Source organism: Colobus angolensis, unplaced genomic scaffold, assembly GCF_000951035.1.
Source record: "Colobus angolensis palliatus isolate OR3802 unplaced genomic scaffold, Cang.pa_1.0 Scaffold90, whole genome shotgun sequence".
Lineage (NCBI taxonomy): Eukaryota > Metazoa > Chordata > Mammalia > Primates > Cercopithecidae > Colobus > Colobus angolensis.
The window spans coordinates 2922587-2943898 of NW_012122932.1; the positions used below are offsets into that span (position 1 = coordinate 2922587).

The window sequence follows — 21312 nt, forward strand, 5'->3', positions numbered from 1 at the left end:
GTTATGTTTTCCAAATGAGAGACTCAAGATGGAAATTCGGGTGATGAGGTGAGAAAGAGGAGTATTTTTCTTCTGTATTTGGAGGTGCTTTAAGCAGTAAGAGCAACAGTAAATGGTTCTAGAAGTGTGGCAATGGCGGTGCCTCCAGCAGACCAGCAACAGCAAGGAGGATCATGAGGCTTCTTGACCTCTGGTTAACATCTCCTTCTCCCTGCTCTGCTACAGAGCTCTGTGACCTGCATTAAATCTCCGCTTGCTTAAAATATGTACAACAGTTTCCATTTTCCTGCCTAGCCACTGACAAATATAATAGCAGAAAGAAATAAGTCAGGGGTATTTTCTTATAAACAGGGGTCACCAATCAAGGGATTGGTTGCATATAATGGAGAGATGGCTGTATGGAATCCAGCACAAGACCAGGAGTCAAAGAGACACAGGATCTTAACCCAGATCCTCCAGTTCCCAAACAGAACTGAGACCAAGTCCATGGAAGCTGCAGAGTAAAGAGAAAATGGTGCTAAATAGGTATAGAAGACCAGTGGTTTCATTCCAACTAAGCCACTTTTTAGCTCCAATATTGAAGGTTTTCTGTCACCTTTGGGAGCCTTTGTTCCCAAAGAATGGGCACAGTCAGGGATAAATATTCAAACAATTTAATAACTGATCATTAAGGTCAGTCAGGTAAATAAATGGATACTAAATTTAAACAATCAACAAACTTATAGTATATAGTAATCATCAGTTTTGGGGTAATAAATACCTACCTGTCATGATACTTGTGATGACTAAAGACACATTTATCATTTACTCCATGCATACTATGTGCAAAATAATATGTTAAGAGTTTTACCTATGTTTTTCTGAAGATTACGTATAATCTTAAGAAAAATCCCATTTTCAGATGCCAAAACTGAAGGCTAGAGAGATTACATAAATTCTTCAAGGTCATACAGCCAGTAAGTGGGAAAGTCAAGAGTTGAACTCATATTATTCTGTTTCCATAAACCCTACTTTTCCAGCATCCCATGGTGTCGGTAGTTGAAGTTGTGTTAGGAGCACTTCAGAAGATGTCTAGGATCACATATATGTAGAAGATTCCTAGCTTAATTCCACAACCAGAAAATTTCACACATTGCAAGAGACCACTGCTTTCAAAATATAAATGTGTCTTCTTCCTTCTGGTAGTTTGTGATGTCTCTAGCTGGAGGTCCCCTATAACTCCAGGTGGCATGGGGTTTTCAACATGCGATGAGTTCCAACTCCTATTCACTGTGCTCCTGATCTAATCAAAGTACTAACTGAATAATCACCATTTTGTCAGTCAAGCAATGAAGTTGAGTATTATTCTCATTTACATTTCTAAAGCAACATAAAAATAACCCCTTTTAAATGGTACCCACACACTTTCTCCTTATATGCTAATGAATGTCACAATTTCAGAGCCTGAAGAGAAATTTCCTGCAAAACATCTAATTGCCTTAAAGTTGCACATGTTCACAGTTCTGACTGCCAGGTTACAAATATGAATTAACTCCAGTTCCAAATCAATTCACATCGATAAGTCTTTAGGGCAAACCACTAACACACATTGATTTTTTAAATTCTATAAATTATTTCAAGGCTTTAGAATATTCAGCATTAAAAATTACCATTTCATTTCAGACTTTAGTGAACCATAATATGTATTTTTACCAGTATAATCAAACCCCAAATCAACTTTCCTATTTAAAAAATTTCTATCTTTTTCTGTTTGGTAAGATTGGAAAATTTCAATTCATTCTTGTAGTTATATTGATATCCAATAAATCTAATTTAATTGCTTGATCTAAAGTAATGAATTGCAACTTGGTGTCATTACAGAACTAAGGCAACTAGGTAATTAATTTGAAGTCAACTACTCACTTTTGTTATGGTTTTTAACTAATGTTGTCGCATGTGTATAGCAGGTGACTGCTTTTATATAAAGATTATGTATTTTATATTTAAATTACTCAGCTTTTGGTATTTACTTAGATTTTCTGTTTGTGTATAAAAGCTTGCCAGTTTGATCTTCAGTTAAAAAATATTTAGTGGCTCCCTAGTACCTGGCATCAAGCCTACCAAAGGAATCAAAAAGAAAGATTCTTTCCCTGGAAAATGCTTCCTTCTTGGATTTCTTTCTCCCTTTCCTCCTTCTTCCTTTACATCCTTATAGTGGTTCACAGAAATGATCAATACATTATTTAAAACACAAAGGAAACAAGATGAAGAGATCAAAAGGGTTGGAAAATACAGTAAAGGCATGTTAGCGCCATTGTACATACCTAGAGATCTTCTACACTTATTCGTGGTGATTATAAATTTGTCTCTCAGTTTCCCAGAAACCCTAGCAAAGGGCGGAAAATGCTACCATTTATATGATTCATAATCCTATAAGGTGCTTTTTTTGGTTGCTAATGAGAAACATTAATAAGAAAGCACAACAGTTATTTTGTAAAGAAGAAGTAGATCCTTAAACGAGGTTGTTCTTATTAAAGAAGGAAGAAGCCCCAGGGACTACAGGGGCAGTGAAGCAAGAGGGTAGCGAGCTCATGGGGCAGGGAGGTGAGTCAAGGGTAGAAGGAAGCTACAGTTAAAAAGAACTAAGGTATAAAATGAACTTTTTCTCTGCTCACAGACTGGAGGCATTATCTTGAGAAACCTCAAAGTGCAAGTTTATATACATATGGACTTTCCTTCACCTGTTTTTCTCCTGCCGGAACATTGTACTCTCTGGAACTTAAAAAAAAATTGATTGAAAAAATTTCCTAGAAAGCAGAAACTTTCAAATTGCAATAAACAGCAAGGAAAAAGACAGAAACCTGAGCTGCATTTAGGGATCACACTTGAATTGAGGAAAACCACATGTCAGCAGGGAGAATCTGGTAGTTAAACAACATCAAAAGCATGGCTGTCTCTGAAGTCAGACATTAAGTGCTTTAGGGCTGAATTAAGCAGGGTAAGGCACCAGCAAGACTCGTACCCCAAATGCAAGCCAAAGATGTTCCACTGGGTGTCTGCTGGAAAATCACCAAAGCCAGTGTTTCCATTTTTCTTTCTTCAACTCTTCAAAAACAAACAAAAAAAAAAATGCAGCTGCCTCCTCTGGAGCCTTGAGGAGGAAAAAACAGACCAATAAAACAGATCAAGTGGGTGTCAGATTGTCTGGAAAGAGGCTGCCTGTTGACTGCTAGGTTGGCTGACACTATTTAGCAAGGGACAGGACTCATCAGGAACTTGCCTTCCCAACTAGGGCCTGATTCACTGCCAGGTTTTCATCATGATTCAATCCATCGTGCATCAACTGCTTTCTCTGCCATGGAGGCTCTTAAGAGGAAAATGCTTATAATGCTTCACATATTGCTAAAATCAAGATGTAGCAGGACTTCTCTTTAGCCTTACCTTGTAGTTCACAGAGAACACAGCTCATTGTATGTATCTCACTATTAGAATTCTGTTATCATCATATTAAATACTTTAGTTGAGTGATTGTCATCTAGCTACACTGCAGGATCCTTAAGCCCAGGAAATTGTCTCCCTCCTTCTGACACAAAGTGTAGGTGCTTAATTATTTTATAGTAAAGAGATAAAGACAATCTACTGACAACTTCTTCCTGTAGTTGGCCATGATTCCATTTTCTAACTTTCCTGGAACTCCCAAAGTTCTTTTTTATGTCTAATCCTGGTCCTCCAGCATTTTTCAGAGTAGTTCTTTGAGCCTGTACACTGTAACTACTCCCAGATTACCTTTGATTATGTTGGCCAGAGTTAGTTTCTGATGTTTTTAGTCAAGGATGCTGACAGACACATTGTAGCAAGGACCAAGCTGAATTAGAAAACTCAATTAAATGACGCCAAACAAACAAAAAAATGAAGTGATCAGTATGGCCGGACAAAATACTTAACTGTAAGACATTTTATTTAATAGAAAATGTCAACTAGGACCTCTCTGTCTCTGGACATCTGGGGAAAATTGACTGGAGTCCCTCAATTCTACAGCTTGTGGAAGTCGAAAGCCTTCTTTCAGATTTCTGAAATCTCCCTAGGGCATTTATAATCTCCTGCCATCCTGTTCGTTTTGGGTGTCCTATCTCCCATGGGCATCCTCTCTTCCAAGCCACATTTACCAACACGGGAATGTCAGACCTCTCAGCAATGTATACATAGACCCACACACGCACATTCACATGCACATACGTATTGAAATAAAACATTCATCATATAAGAGAAAGCAATGCAGTTTTATGACCTTGAGAAAGTTATTTAACCTCCTTGTGTCTTAGTTGACACACGTTGTAAAATAGGGATAATAAGGATATGTATCTTGTAGGACTGTGTTAAAAATTAAATGGAATCATATCAGTTTCTACCCCATGCTGAGCTCACACATTCAACAAAAGAAATGTTCAACACTAATTCATATCCAAACTAGAAAATTTTCCTGAAGGACTGGGTCCTTGGAGAAGTCAGCGCACATACCCCATTAAAGAAAAAATCAAAAAGTTATGCAACTGTACTCTCAAAGTCCCCTACAACTAATGTTTTGCCCCTTCCCAAACAGACCCCAGATTCTCCCCTTCTGAATCATCTCTCCTCCAAACTCCTCCCTTTTCCATTCATTTTCTTCTATCTTCAGAGCAAGTAAAAGGATTCTTTTCCTGGGCTAGAAATCCAGACCTTTCGGTTTCACCCTATGTAGGTACTTTTCCAAGTGGGGACATCCCTTACCAAAGAAGAATTTCTGGTTCATGCTTTTAAAATGACAAAATTTACCCTTGCTAATTACACCTAGAACATGGGTGTCTAGACTTCAGTCATTTGCATAAAGCCCTTGTGTTTTTTTAACATTCCTTTATTAATTAATATAAAAATGCATAATATTTTTAAAAAGAAACTGACATTTCATTTTAAATAAATTAATCATGTAAGGAAATATTTTTTACTATTTTAAGTGGCAGAATAGTATTACTCATCCTCAGGAGGTAACCTCAAAATAAGCATTTAATTTTAAAATAAAAATACTGTTGGTGTACCACCTAAATTCATTATGCATTCCTAACAATTCATGCATCACAATTTGGTAAATGTGAGCCATAATAATCTTTTATTATGGACATTCAGAGGCTGTAGGGAGAGGACATGAGTGGAAAGTCTGTGGCATTTGCCTGTTATTAATATTGTGGATAGAGGGGGGAGTGGGTGAGGAGGAACATATGTTGATGGGATCTGGTTAGAAAACTGACAGAGAGGATGGTCCAGAGACAAGATTCTGGGGCATGATATCATCTTGTATCCCGTACTGTTGTTCCACAGCACCCAGAAGAATGGCTAATGTCCATTTAATCAAATTGTGTTCTGCTCTTAGAATCTAATGCTGCTATAAATAAATGTTTAAAAGCTAGAAATGTTACAGATCATAATATCTGAATTATTCCCCCAAAAGTACATTTTGACCAACTGATCCAGTTTGATACAGTGTCTGAAATTTAAAACAATTTTATAATGTGTCACCATTGATATTGCTCACTCTGGCTTTTTAATTAATAAAAATAAAATTGGGATTCTCTGCATTTCACTCTGCTTTCTCTGGGCAAATAATTTCACAAACTTTTAGAGGAAAATTAAAGACCTGGCACCAGGTCTGGCACCAGCCTAAATACTCTATGTTAAAGTCCTAAGACTCTGAACCAAGTCAGTACATCTGGGAAATAACAAAATCCACACACTTTTATAGAGAGTGTAAAATGTTTTATTGCCAAAAATGCAGTCTTTTTGCATATCTATATGTATTAGAACACAACCTTATTTGAAATATATATATTACAACAATGACAAACTGATCAACATCTCTTTATTAAATACCCACCATGTACCAGGGATTTTGCCAGGGATCATGAAACACATTCTACCCTCAAGGAATTCCCTGGTTGGGGTGATAGTACATCTTGGCAACTCAAGTCATATTACACTAGAGTTTCTGTCAAGATATTTGACAGTTCATTTTGTGATAGTTTCCTACTGTGTCAAACACAGAGGCACAAGGCCCCTGATCTATACCTGAAATATACTTTTCTAGAGGTCTCAAGTGAATGAAAAACAGTTCCTGTGATTACAGAAGGAATGTATTTTTTAGGATGTATTCCAGCTACTGATATCTATGAATAATTCTCAGTCTCAAATGCCAATTCATAACATTTAGGCCTTATTGAATACACTTTTCTTTGTACTATTTGATTGTGCCAAATAAAACAAGTCTTTTCAAAAAGAAAATCTTCCCTAGGAGTCGGATTATTATTTCATCTCCAAGGTTTGCAGAAAATTACAGGAAAACAAATCAGAACCAAAGAAAACCATTTAGCTTTATGTAACTATACCATGCAACCATTATATCACATAATATAATAACCTAGTTGAGAAAAGAAGTGGACAAACTAGACCCTGCTATAAAAAGCAACTTGAATTTGTCTTAAGTTTAGATGTACAGATAGATATTCTTAAGCTATTTTTACCCCTACTTAAATAACATCTTTCTTCCTATTACAGAGATGAATATCTATTTTCAAACACCATCTCCATAATGCAGACTTTTAGTATAGGAAGCTGGAAATATTTACAGCCATATTACATTTTTCATTTAAACAGAAATGACAAAACACTAATAATCAAACAGTACCATGAACATGATTATATATGAAACATCAAAGAAAATCCACATCCGTTAACTTTATAACTCTGTAACAACAGATTTTTAGAGACTTCATAGCAGAAATGTTCACAATTTACAACACAATATGTACAGAAAGGTAACATACCTCACATTAGCATCAAATTTGTCCATTACAGGAAATAAGCATGAGTGAGTCGGATTTCGGTGCCCACAGGGTCCTAAAATGGGGGAAGTAAAAAGATATTAAAAAAGAAAGTACCATTGAAAAATAGAAGTCCTTGTTTTAAAAAAGTCAAGTAATTATTGCTTCCTATTAAGACTTGTTTTGAGAAATATTTAATAAATAATACTAAAGCAAAAAGCTTTTGGCATATGGATGTATGGAACAGCTGAGTGTCACAAAAGGTTTCTTTACATCCTACTGATTGCTTGATGATTAAAACATATGGGTGCTTCTTTTTGCTCCAATTATTGTTATTTTTGTTCTTCCCAGAAACGTGGCTTATTTTTATGATCTGTATTAGGATAGTAACTAGTGAAGATAGGTAGCTACATTCTTATGCTTAAAATAGTATATTGCCCAAAATCGCCAGTCATTTTGTTCCTATGAGGATTTTCAAAGAAAAAAAAGGTTTAAACCATTTTAAGGGTAGGAAATCACAGATTCTTTTGAGAATCTAGTAAACTCTTGAGAACCGTCTGCCCAGAAAAAAATAGATATGCATGCACACACATGCACACTTTCTAGACAGTCCATGGTTCCTTGAACTCAGGTATCCAGGAATCCCAGGCCCATCCAGGAACCCCAGGCTAAGAATTCCCAATTGAAAGAGAGTTAACTTTGAATTACCAAAGTTCCTCTATCACAGACCCTCAGAAGACCTCATACTCTTTAATGGATGGACATTCACTGATCTCCACAAAATCAACCCTCTTAACTAATTGTTCAGTTCCATTTTTGCAAAGAATTTTTATATCTTCCTCACATCTGTTCCACAGCATGATGAATCAGTGAGTGTAGGGGCAGGACCCAGCTGTCTCTTCCAGGGTCACCATGAGCACGTTCCTTTTTCTTCTGAGCATCATCATTCACTTCTCAGTAAAGAGAAGAGCTTGGAAAAAAATAATCTCTGAGTTAATTCTTAGCTCTGATAGTCTATAGTTGTGTTTGCTAGTTTTCTAATTGAATCTTACCAAGAGGAAACTTGAAATCTGTTTATCTACCTAACAGAACCATGAAACTCAGCCTGGACCCTTGGACACCTTGGCCAGGGTGAGCTAAACAGATGTGGCTGGCAGCCAGGAAGAGAATGGCAGATCACAAGATCTGGAAGGGACCTCGACTCTCAGTGTTTTTCAATGTTTGTTTCTTAGATTCTCTAAACTTAACAGGAGCTCCCATGGGCATTTCTGGGCCTGGAGCAGACATGGGGAAGGCTCTACCTGCAGGAATCTGAGCCCCCTCCCCTAGTCTGAAGCAAAGTAGCTCGGTCCACGTCTATCTGTTTTATATTTTGAATGTAGAATAATATTTTGTTGGAAATATGCAAGTACAAAGCCCTAACTATTGAAGTGATGGGGTTCAATCCTCTTTTCTCATCTATCTAAAATTTTCCTGAGATAATCACATCCATCTGATAGCTGAAAATGCAGTACAATTACAATACTATTCACTGTAGACTCCCAAAATTGTATCCCTACGTTGAGACTTTCCCAGATGTAGACAGTGACCATCCAGCATCTCAAGATGGATGATTAAAAAGCATTTCAAACTAAACTCTTCCTTTCTCATCTCCAACACAAAAACCTGCTCTCTCCCAGTGTTCTCCATCTCAGTAAATGGCTCACCATCTACCCAGTGATTCAGACCAAAAACATTTCTTCTCATACCCTAAGACCAAACCATCAGCAAACTCATTCTGTCTATGTTGAAAATGATTCCTGTCCGGGGGTGGTGGCTCATGCCTATAATCCTAACACTTTGGGAGGCCTAGGTGAGCGGATTGCTTGAGCCCAGGAGTTTGAGACCAGCCTGGGCAACATGGCAAAACCCCGTCTCTACAAAAAATTAGCTGGGCGTGGTGACACATGCCTGTAGTCCCAGCTACCTGGGGGGCTGAGGTGGGAGGATTACCTGAGCCCAGGAGATTGAGGCTGCTGTGAGCCAAGATCATGCTACTGCACTCCAGCCTGGGTGACAAAGTGAGAGCCTGTCTCAAGAAAAAAGAATGAAAGAAAAAAAGTAAAAGAAAGAAAGAAAATTATTCCTACACCTGACCCTTCTCACACCTCTGGACCCAGCACCTGGGGCCAAGCCACCAATTTCTTTCTCTGAAATACTCACCCACACCTCCAATCTGTCTCCTGCCAGAATGATATTTTTAAAATGTAAGTCAGGTCATTTCTTGCTTGCATAAAATTCTAGTGGCTTCCTATCATACTTGGAATACAATCCAAATTCCTTATCATAGCTAACCAGACCTTACATGGTCTGGCCCCCACTCTTCTCCAAACTCAACTGTAGCCATGCCCCTCCCCTTCCCTGCCCAGCAACTCACTGGTTTTGCTGCTTTCCTGGGCCGTAATTGTAGGTTCCCACCTCGGGGCCTTTTCACTTTGTCTCTTTTCCCTGGAATGTGACCATGTAGATTACTCTCTCACTTACTTAGGGGTGCCGCTCAAATATCACTTCCTCAGACAGGTCTTCTCTCAACACCTAACTACAATTTCACACCCCATTTTCTAAAAATGTCTATCCTCTTTCTCTGTTCTATTTTTCCTTCTCAGTATATACATATATAGTCAATTGCTTCTTTATTTGTGATCTGTCTTGCTCACTAGAATATACATTTCAAGAGGGCATAGGACACTGTCTTGATCACGGTGACATCCTCAGTGCCCTAGAGAATTGCCTGGTATATTGTATCCTCATCATAGATATTTATTGAGTCAACTAAGTGGTTCATTAGTTTTGCAAATGAGAAAACTGAGGCTTAGGAGTTTTTGACTTCCATACTAGGAGGAAGGGGACCATCCCAGAATACAATATTGTAATTTAAAGAATAGCAAAAGTGTTATATCTTAATTAGTTACCCTTTACTCTATGTTAATAAGTGCCAGACATTGCCCTTTTCCTCCTCCTCCAACCTTTGAGTCCAACCTCTAAGTCCAACCTCCATCCTATAGATGAAGAGACTGAGGGTCAGAGAGGTTGATTGAATTGCTGAAGTCATACCCAGCAGCACTTGACCAATCTGGGAATAGAATTCAGGGCTATGAACTCCAAAACTCGAGCTTTAGCTTACATCATTCTTGTCATCTTATTATATGTCCTCCCACTGGAGCAACAGAGTATCCTGATGAAAGTGAACATTTACCATAATTTTCTGCTGTCCATCCATCTATTTCATCTTTCTCTGAGAATAATGTCTTGATTTTCCTTACTGGAACCAACCCTTCCTTCCTCTAATACCTAGCTCCAGTGATGAACAGGTAAGCAGGGCTGGTCAATGAGAATAGTCCATTCCTGGCAACAAGAATCCCTTAGCTTACTGGCTGGACCAGGGAAAGCAAGGCCTAGAATGTTTGCTAGAAAAAGCTTATCTTTCCTCTGGTGTTGTCAGACAGTTCGAAGCTGTTGGTGGCCATCATTGCCACCCCATGGGAGGAGGCTGTCTGAGAAGAAAACTAAACCAAAGGAAGGCAGAGCTGCAATACAGGGAATGCCAGTGTCCTGACTACATAATTTGAGGCTTCCTGCAGTGTCTTAAGAAAATTTTACACTTGAATGTCCTAATTACTAGAGCTAACAAATTCTTTTTCCCTCCTTAAGCCAGTTTCAGTTGTGTTCCAGTCAGCAAGCAAATGAATGCTGAGTAATATACAATAAAATCAATATTGTATTGTTTTACAGATTAAAAGGAAGAAAAGCTGGGTAGTTTCAGCTTTAAAAGATGTTAAAACCTAAAATTTATATCATTAAAACTGCATATGGAAATGTTACAACACGAGGAAAATCTTATATATTCATAGCATATACATTGTTACATTTTTTGCACTGAAACCCAATGAGCAAATTTAAAATGATTGCCTTTTAACAAACCAGTGAGATAGCATGCATTTTGTTAGAGAAAAAGGAACAGAGGAAGGAGGAGTTCATGATTAGTACCTATCCTAATTTGATTAATTGATTATGCCCGACTATTTTCTGCAGGGCTCACCAGGGAGAATTCATCAGAGCCATGATTATAGGAACATCTCTTGCTGGGAAGATTGCATAGGGTGAGGGGGATGTGGAAGGAACCAGTGCTTTTATCTTGAATACTTATATTTCTGGCTTCTTCACAAAACACTGCCTAGCTAATTAAAAACACAATCAACTCAGAGCATCTCCTATGCTCAGGTACAGGTTGTGTCACTTCTAAAAATTCTGCCAATTCAAATCCATTAAGACCTGGTGTGTCTGTGTGTGGGGGTGTGAGTGTGTTATAATGACAGTCACGCTGTACCCTACCATCTGGGCTAAGGGACAAGAAATGATACCCTCCATACTAATCTGCTTCAGAGAAACAGTCCTAGATCATGGCAAGTTCTGGAAAAGGGATGGGCAAGGAGTCAAGCAAACCCTTCTACCATGTGAGGTACAAATGCATGTCTCAATAGTCTCTCAAGACCATGCTTGACAAGCTCAAACCACTGGAATTACTTAAAACATTTTATCCATCATAAAAGTAAAATTGCAGCAACATGTAACTCCATCAGATTCCCTTGAGCTTCTTTTTCTTGATGGATATATTCAGAATCTGATTTTTCCCTATAAGACTAGGAGGAGGAGGAAGAGCTTACTTTATTTATGCCACTCAACACCATTCCAACCCTTCGTTTTCTGGCTTTACAATTTTAAGGGCAAACCCCAAAAGTAAGTGCATCCCATCTTTACCCTTGTTTTTGATTCAGAATTATCTGAAATATTGCTGTGGAACAGTCGTTAATGGTTAACAGAAGGTGTGTAGTTGCATCTCTATTATAAGAAGTGTGAGCACAGGGTTCACATGTGAATAGTCCCCACCTATTGGAATGAAATATCGATGTAGTTTGGTACAGTGCCAACATCTGCAAACCTGGAGATACGTTGTAACCTCAGCTTGCTTTTCTCCGCTTTGTTTTGTTTTCTCTGGTTTTGGTTGCATGGATGGATATTCATGCATAATTATGCTTGGATTGACCACGTTTCTTTATAGAGTATGCCTACATTTGCTCAATTTCTACATCAAAGGGCATATCCCAATACCCTTCTTTTAGGACAAGTGTCAGGAGTAAGTAAAACATTATTATGTTAATAGCCAAATCAAGGGTGGGAGCCTAACATAATGGAATAATTGATTATGGCCCAATGGAGGGGAAGTCACTGGACCTAGGTCCTCCACCTGACACTGCTACTGTCTTATTCTTAAGCAAGTCTGTTCACTATTCATGATCTCAATTTTCCCAGTTGCAGAATGGAACGGGGCAGAGGATGAACCCACAGGAGAAATGTCAAGTAATTAGAACTTCTCTAAAGTTACAGGAAATTTGTAGAATGTCTCAAATAGGTTCCTTAGGTAGAATAAAAGTAAGAGAAATGTGTAAGGCCAGATATTGGATAAGATTTACCTATACAAAGGCTTGTTGTTGGCTTTGTCACCTCACTGCTATAACCTACTACCCGCCATATGCACTAAAACACACAATCCCATCAGGATCACACAAGCAAGCAACTCACAAACAGTCTTACAAGTTCCATCATGATCGTGATTTCCTAGTACTCCAAACTCTCTTGACCTTCAGTATGAAAAAAATTATCGAATCATCTGAAAACTTGCAACAAAGAAAATACTCTCACTAAATGGAAGAAAAGAATCCTCTTCTTGGCTATTTACTTGGATTTGGTTTTCCGGGAAACATTCAGAATTTATAGGATGCTGTCCTGGCAATTTTTTTAACCTTAATCAGCTGATACATCCTCTTTAAAAGAATTTCTGCCTATAAATTCGTCCCTCACCAAAAAATCACATTGTTTATCTAGAGATCTAAATTGCATTGTACAGGTGAAAATGTGTACAAATGATTTAAAAAAAAAAAGAAGCCTGTGTTTCACGTGCTGGATGTTATTAGCACTGGTAGTAAAAATGTCATTTGAACTAAGTCATTTAGAAAGATTTAGTCTTAAATTAAAAGTTTCTAGCCATTTCATTTGCATAACTGAATATCCAATACGGACACCAATTTTGTTATAATTGAAATACACCTATACTGACAAATACAATTAGGATGCAAAATATTTTTAACTTTTTTCAAAGTAAACACACATTTCTCAGCTGGGTTAATAAACATATCACAGCTGGTAAGTTTAGCACCTTTGTGAAAAAACTATTACATTAAACAGCCCTTAACCAATGAAAGGATATTTAAAATGCATACCCAATCTACCTTTTGTTAAGAGGAATGGATTACAGGAAAAATAAAGGGGTAACATACACTTCCATTTCATGTTGTGCTGAATGGGATATATCTAGTGTTTCTAGAAATCAGGTTTTTTTTCCCAAAGGCAGAGATTTTTTTTCCCCAAAGAATACAATGAGATCCCAAGAAAACAGGACCAATTAAGTGTGAATCTGGAAATTTCATGGGAAAAAAAGAGAAGATTTGGTCATTAATTCATGTGCTTTTGGAATCACTTGATTAACATTTCACTTGCTATTTGATCACAAATGCTATGAGAAAAGAGATATAGTATGTGATCAGCAAGCATCTGAGAATAAATGGCATGGCATAATCTGAAAGTTCTACTCAATAATTAGAGAAGGAACAATTAGCCTTGTCTTTGTGGCTCCAGAGGAGAAATGGGTGCAAGGCTCACGAGGAGTTTGAGACTCACTGTGAGGTAGTTCATTTCAATCATCGGTGCTGTCCAATTATCGATCTGTGTGCCTTGGCAAGCGAAAGGATCCACCTCAGTAGGAGGCTTAGAGGCCAGAAAGCCATCAGATAGTCACGTTTGAGGGAAATAAACAAATCTTAAATGATTCTGAATTCTGAGGAAATCCAGGAATGCAACGAGAACAGAACTAAGAGCCTGTCTATTGTAGAGCAATGGTTCTCAAGTTTAGGCATGCGTAAGAATCACCTGGAGGCTTGTAAAAATGCAAAGGCTGGACCTTACCCCCAAGTTTCTGATGTAGTATATTTAGAATGGAGAATCTACATTTTAACAAATTCACAGATATTACTGCTGCTGGTGGTTCAGGGACCACTCTTTGAGAACCACCATGGCAAAACAGCAGTTCTCCAAGTGTGGTTCACATCCCACTGGAGAAAGGATATGGTCTTAGGCAGTAGGTATCTAGAGCATTAAGTATTCATCAGATCGTATGGCAAAAAACGTGCTCCCTTTTAATTTTCTATTTTAGTTACTGTTTATGTTGATTAAAAGGATTCAAATAGGTGCTAGTTTATCTATGAAAACCCTCCTGTTATTTCCTAATCTCTCTCTTTTTAAAGGAAGAATAGGTCTCAGACTCACAATTTTTTTTCTTCTGGAAACACTATTGTCTTAGTTGGGACCCCAAGAAGCAGAACTCGTGATAAGGACTAAATACACATTGTTAATTTGGCAGGTGCCAGTACACAGATGGGGGATAATAATACAAAAAACGGAATAAGGCACAGTCAATAAAATGTGTGTTATTAAGCCACTGAAGCTTAATCTCACAGGGAAGCTTTGAGAAATGGTGTAAAACATATGCCTCAGAATTCTCCCAGACAAGCGGGTAGGATGGTGGGGTGTGGATACTCCTGCACCCACAATTTTTTGGTTAGAGCTATCCAAAGTGGAACCTGGATTCTCAGGCACTTCCAATTTATTGTGCTTGTGTGCAAAGGGGATTCCAGTAGACTGAGAGCAGCCCTCCAAAAACGTTGCAGGTTCATCATTGGAAGTCTGACGGCTTACAGAGAAATGGTCAGGGGATCTACAGGGAAATGAAGCAACACCAACATTGTCTGTTCCAGCTATTTAGCTGAAATACAATATGAATACATTGTTCTTGGTATATTGTATTTGTTTGTACAGTTATCTTCTATTTCTTGCAATTGGTACTGGTTTTCACTTTTCAATTTTGTTTTCTTATAAAATAAATTTATTTAAGGAAAATTAATTGATCTAAAGAAAAATGTTATGCAGTTAATGTTCCAGATGGTATGAAAAGGTGGCAAGAATCATGAAGGAGTAAAACTCAAACGACTGAAGTTTGAGAAATGCTGGCATAATGGTTTAAAGTGGGAGTTGGCACTTTTTTTCCCCTGTAAACGGCTATTTACCAAGAATTTTAGGCTGTCAAGAGCATAAGGTCACTGTCACAACTACTCAACTCTGCTGTGTAGTATGAAAACAGCCATTAACAATACATAAAGGATGGACATGGCTGTGTTCCAATAAAACTACATATATGGACATAGAAATTTGAATTTTACATAATTTACACTTGTCACAAAATATTATTCTCCTTTTGATTTTTTTGAACAATTTGAAAATGTAAACATTTATTTTTTAGCTTGCAAGCCATACAAAAACAGGCAGTGGGATAGATAGTTTGCCAACCCCTGGTTCAAACCACAACCCTGGAATCTGTCCTATTTCTATTAATTACCGATATGATCTTGGGCAAATTACTTGACTTTTCGTAGCCTCAGCAGCCTCATCTGTATAATGGGGATAAACATACCAACAACCTCACAAGGTTGATGCAAAATTTAAAAACAGAAAATGAACACTTATAAAGCAGGTGCTCCATGAGTTCACAGTATGATGTCAGCCAGCTGTTGTAATAAGGTGGATTCCAGCTTTCCTGTGTCCCAATAATTGCAGGGTAGATATTTCCTACTCTGCTTCTTCACAAAGGCAGCTGTGCACCTAGCACCTAGTGGCCCATCTCCCCTACTTTGGAATGTGGCTACAGAAATTATTCCTCTTCTATATAGGATAAGCCTCTGAAGGCTGAGCTTGAAAAGGCCCAAAAGTTCTTGTCATTACTGATTTCAGAGATCTGGAATTGGGAGCAGGTCAAATCGAAATTTGCATTTCATCTAAATTAACTCTTTACGACTAGTATTTTGAATCTTACAGAATTATGCTGTTGACAGCAGTGGTTCTCAAACATTAGTGTATCTAAAAATTGCACGGAAAACTGTAGGTTCAGGCACTGCCACACTCAAAGCATTTTTTTTCTCTTGTTTTTAAGATGGAGTCTCGCTCTGTTGCCCAGGCAGGAGTGCAGTGGCCGGATCTCAGCTGACTGCAAGCTCCGCTTCCCGGGATCACGCCATTCTCCTGCCTCAGCCTCCCGAGTAGCTGGGACTACAGGCGCCCGCCACCGCGCCCGGCTAATTGTTTCGTATTTTTAGTAGAGACGGGGTTTCACCGTGTTCGCCAGGATGGTCTCGATCTCCTGACCTCGTGATCTGCCCGCCTTGGCCTCCCAAAGTGCTGGGATTACAGGCGTGAGCCACCGCGCCCGGCTAATTTTTTTGTATTTTTAGTAGAGACGGGGTTTCACCGTGTTCGCCAGGATGGTCTCGATCTCCTGACCTCGTGATCTGCCCGCCTTGGCCTCCCAAAGTGCTGGGATTACAGGCTTGAGCCACCGTGCTCTGCCTCAAAGCATTTTTGAATCGTAAATGCCCCCGTGATTCTGATGAAGATGATTCCTGGAGAGCAGTTCAGGAGACACTGCAAGGATGGAGTGCAATCTGTCCAGGTGAGTATACCCTTCTGAAATCCTCTTTAATGATTTTTCTGTGTCTGTTTAAATGCCTCATTGGCTGAGAGACTTGGATTATAGTATTTGCTCTGCGTGCCAAGAGAAAGGTTTCTGCAGGTGTGTTTACCTCTGCTGTCCTCACTCTATGCTATTTCTTCTGAACCTCCTGGATTAGGAAACCATTTACACAGAATTCTCCATTTCAGATATCATGTGCTAATGACTTATTCAATTAAACATGCCAGTGCAATCTCAAAAGACATAGGCTATTTACAGCCTCTTAGATGAAAATTCTTGAGCAAAATCTACATTTTTCCTAGACTAATAAAATGTCACCTCCCCAAAGGCTGCTGTCTACAATCTCCTACCAAGAGTTTCTAAACCAACCCCTGGAGCAAAAATTAAAATTATACCCATAGATTTTAGAGGGGTCCATTTAACACAGAAGAAAGGGCTCCTAGGGAAGAAGCAGAAGAAGAGCAATGGCACATTCCTAACCCTTCACCTGCATTACCTCATTCACCTTCACTTCACACTATCAGGAGATTCTGCAATTATTCTCATTTCACAGATGAAGAAACTGAGGCATAGGAAAGAGGAGCCACCCAAAGCAATTCCAGACAGTGACTCCAGAGCCCAGAGTTTTAACCACTAAGTTATCCCACACACACACACAAACTCAGATCTCAAAGATCCCCTATCTCAGCTCTCCCAGCTTAGTTTACTACTACTTATTTAGCTTCTCAAAGCTTCCAGAATGTCTACCAGCACTTGAAAGACAATACGTTTTTAACTAAGGCTCAGTTTTGCTCCTGGCATCATGTGACTTTGAGCTCCTCACTTTGCCCCAGGTTTATAGCTGTTCAGTGTGGTTAAGATATCCAGCCCACCTGTCTTATAGACCCGCTACTACTCATGAAGTTGAAATAAGATAACTTATGTGAAAGTGCTCTGAACATTGCAAAAAGTTACCCAAAATGATATTTCCTCAGTCTGTCATTTTCATAAATCATTTTGAAATGTTGAGAAGGAAGAAAGAGTGCATTCATTTTATGAAACCATCATCTGTGTCAAAAATCAGATTTTCCAGAGATATAAGGTAGATTGTAAAATACCAAAACTGCTGATCTCTAGGGCAGCAAAGAAACACTACTACTTGGAAGGTAGACTATTTTTTGTGGCTCAATGTAATGGAAATTATGGGAGCTTGAGAATCAGATGACCTGGGCACTGGACATTGCCCTGCCACTACCTGAACTTTAGTGAGTCTTTCCCTCTCCCCTTAAAGGGGAGAGAAAGCTGCTTGGTGGTTAATAAGGTGGTTAGGGCCGGGCTTGGTGGCTCATGCCTGTAATCCCAGCACTTTGGGAGGCCGAGGTGGTGGATCACCTGAGGTCAGGAATTCGAGACCAGACTGGCCAACATGGTGAAACCCTGTCTCTACTAAAAGTACAGAAATTGGCCAAGGTGGGTGGATCATGAGGTCAGGAGATCGAGACCATCTTGACTAACACAGTGAAACCCCATCTCTACTAAAGATACAAAAAATTAGCTGGGCGCAGTGGCGGGTGCCTGTAGTCCCAGCTACTCGGGAGGCTGAGGCAGGAGAATGGCATGAACCAGGGAGGCAGAGCTTGCAGTGAGCTGAGATCCGGCCACTGCACTCCAGTCCGGGTGACAGAGCGAGACTCCGTCTCAAAAAAAAAAAAAAAAAAAAAATTTTTAACTTTTTTCAAAGTAAACACACATTTCTCAGCTGGGTTAATAAACATATCACAGCTGGTAAGTTTAGCACCTTTGTGAAAAAACTATTACATTAAACAGCCCTTAACCAATGAAAGGATATTTAAAATGCATACCCAATCTACCTTTTGTTAAGAGGAATGGATTACAGGAAAAATAAAGGGGTAACATACACTTCCATTTCATGTTGTGCTGAATGGGATATATCTAGTGTTTCTAGAAATCAGGTTTTTTTTCCCAAAGGCAGAGATTTTTTTTCCCCAAAGAATACAATGAGATCCCAAGAAAACAGGACCAATTAAGTGTGAATCTGGAAATTTCATGGGAAAAAAAGAGAAGATTTGGTCATTAATTCATGTGCTTTTGGAATCACTTGATTAACATTTCACTTGCTATTTGATCACAAATGCTATGAGAAAAGAGATATAGTATGTGATCAGCAAGCATCTGAGAATAAATGGCATGGCATAATCTGAAAGTTCTACTCAATAATTAGAGAAGGAACAATTAGCCTTGTCTTTGTGGCTCCAGAGGAGAAATGGGTGCAAGGCTCACGAGGAGTTTGAGACTCACTGTGAGGTAGTTCATTTCAATCATCGGTGCTGTCCAATTATCGATCTGTGTGCCTTGGCAAGCGAAAGGATCCACCTCAGTAGGAGGCTTAGAGGCCAGAAAGCCATCAGATAGTCACGTTTGAGGGAAATAAACAAATCTTAAATGATTCTGAATTCTGAGGAAATCCAGGAATGCAACGAGAACAGAACTAAGAGCCTGTCTATTGTAGAGCAATGGTTCTCAAGTTTAGGCATGCGTAAGAATCACCTGGAGGCTTGTAAAAATGCAAAGGCTGGACCTTACCCCCAAGTTTCTGATGTAGTAGATTTAGAATGGAGAATCTACATTTTAACAAATTCACAGATATTACTGCTGCTGGTGGTTCAGGGACCACTCTTTGAGAACCACCATGGCAAAACAGCAGTTCTCCAAGTGTGGTTCACATCCCACTGGAGAAAGGATATGGTCTTAGGCAGTAGGTATCTAGAGCATTAAGTATTCATCAGATCGTATGGCAAAAAACGTGCTCCCTTTTAATTTTCTATTTTAGTTACTGTTTATGTTGATTAAAAGGATTCAAATAGGTGCTAGTTTATCTATGAAAACCCTCCTGTTATTTCCTAATCTCTCTCTTTTTAAAGGAAGAATAGGTCTCAGACTCACAATTTTTTTTCTTCTGGAAACACTATTGTCTTAGTTGGGACCCCAAGAAGCAGAACTCGTGATAAGGACTAAATACACATTGTTAATTTGGCAGGTGCCAGTACACAGATGGGGGATAATAATACAAAAAACGGAATAAGGCACAGTCAATAAAATGTGTGTTATTAAGCCACTGAAGCTTAATCTCACAGGGAAGCTTTGAGAAATGGTGTAAAACATATGCCTCAGAATTCTCCCAGACAAGCGGGTAGGATGGTGGGGTGTGGATACTCCTGCACCCACAATTTTTTGGTTAGAGCTATCCAAAGTGGAACCTGGATTCTCAGGCACTTCCAATTTATTGTGCTTGTGTGCAAAGGGGATTCCAGTAGACTGAGAGCAGCCCTCCAAAAACGTTGCAGGTTCATCATTGGAAGTCTGACGGCTTACAGAGAAATGGTCAGGGGATCTACAGGGAAATGAAGCAACACCAACATTGTCTGTTCCAGCTATTTAGCTGAAATACAATATGAATACATTGTTCTTGGTATATTGTATTTGTTTGTACAGTTATCTTCTATTTCTTGCAATTGGTACTGGTTTTCACTTTTCAATTTTGTTTTCTTATAAAATAAATTTATTTAAGGAAAATTAATTGATCTAAAGAAAAATGTTATGCAGTTAATGTTCCAGATGGTATGAAAAGGTGGCAAGAATCATGAAGGAGTAAAACTCAAACGACTGAAGTTTGAGAAATGCTGGCATAATGGTTTAAAGTGGGAGTTGGCACTTTTTTTCCCCTGTAAACGGCTATTTACCAAGAATTTTAGGCTGTCAAGAGCATAAGGTCACTGTCACAACTACTCAACTCTGCTGTGTAGTATGAAAACAGCCATTAACAATACATAAAGGATGGACATGGCTGTGTTCCAATAAAACTACATATATGGACATAGAAATTTGAATTTTACATAATTTACACTTGTCACAAAATATTATTCTCCTTTTGATTTTTTTGAACAATTTGAAAATGTAAACATTTATTTTTTAGCTTGCAAGCCATACAAAAACAGGCAGTGGGATAGATAGTTTGCCAACCCCTGGTTCAAACCACAACCCTGGAATCTGTCCTATTTCTATTAATTACCGATATGATCTTGGGCAAATTACTTGACTTTTCGTAGCCTCAGCAGCCTCATCTGTATAATGGGGATAAACATACCAACAACCTCACAAGGTTGATGCAAAATTTAAAAACAGAAAATGAACACTTATAAAGCAGGTGCTCCATGAGTTCACAGTATGATGTCAGCCAGCTGTTGTAATAAGGTGGATTCCAGCTTTCCTGTGTCCCAATAATTGCAGGGTAGATATTTCCTACTCTGCTTCTTCACAAAGGCAGCTGTGCACCTAGCACCTAGTGGCCCATCTCCCCTACTTTGGAATGTGGCTACAGAAATTATTCCTCTTCTATATAGGATAAGCCTCTGAAGGCTGAGCTTGAAAAGGCCCAAAAGTTCTTGTCATTACTGATTTCAGAGATCTGGAATTGGGAGCAGGTCAAATCGAAATTTGCATTTCATCTAAATTAACTCTTTACGACTAGTATTTTGAATCTTACAGAATTATGCTGTTGACAGCAGTGGTTCTCAAACATTAGTGTATCTAAAAATTGCACGGAAAACTGTAGGTTCAGGCACTGCCACACTCAAAGCATTTTTTTTCTCTTGTTTTTAAGATGGAGTCTCGCTCTGTTGCCCAGGCAGGAGTGCAGTGGCCGGATCTCAGCTGACTGCAAGCTCCGCTTCCCGGGATCACGCCATTCTCCTGCCTCAGCCTCCCGAGTAGCTGGGACTACAGGCGCCCGCCACCGCGCCCGGCTAATTGTTT

General features: G+C 38.9%; 1 protein-coding gene across 2 annotated transcripts in view; it reads right to left on the reverse strand.

Annotated features, from left to right (window-relative positions):
- Positions 1-21312, reverse strand: part of HTR4 (5-hydroxytryptamine (serotonin) receptor 4, G protein-coupled) — a 170210-nt gene that overhangs the window by 141426 nt on the left and 7472 nt on the right. For both annotated transcript variants that reach the window (XM_011931519.1, XM_011931518.1), the window contains exon 2: positions 6831-6903. In XM_011931519.1, coding sequence (XP_011786909.1) covers positions 6831-6856 — 26 coding nt within the window. In that variant the 5' untranslated portion in view covers positions 6857-6903. The remainder of the gene's footprint in view (positions 1-6830; positions 6904-21312) is intronic.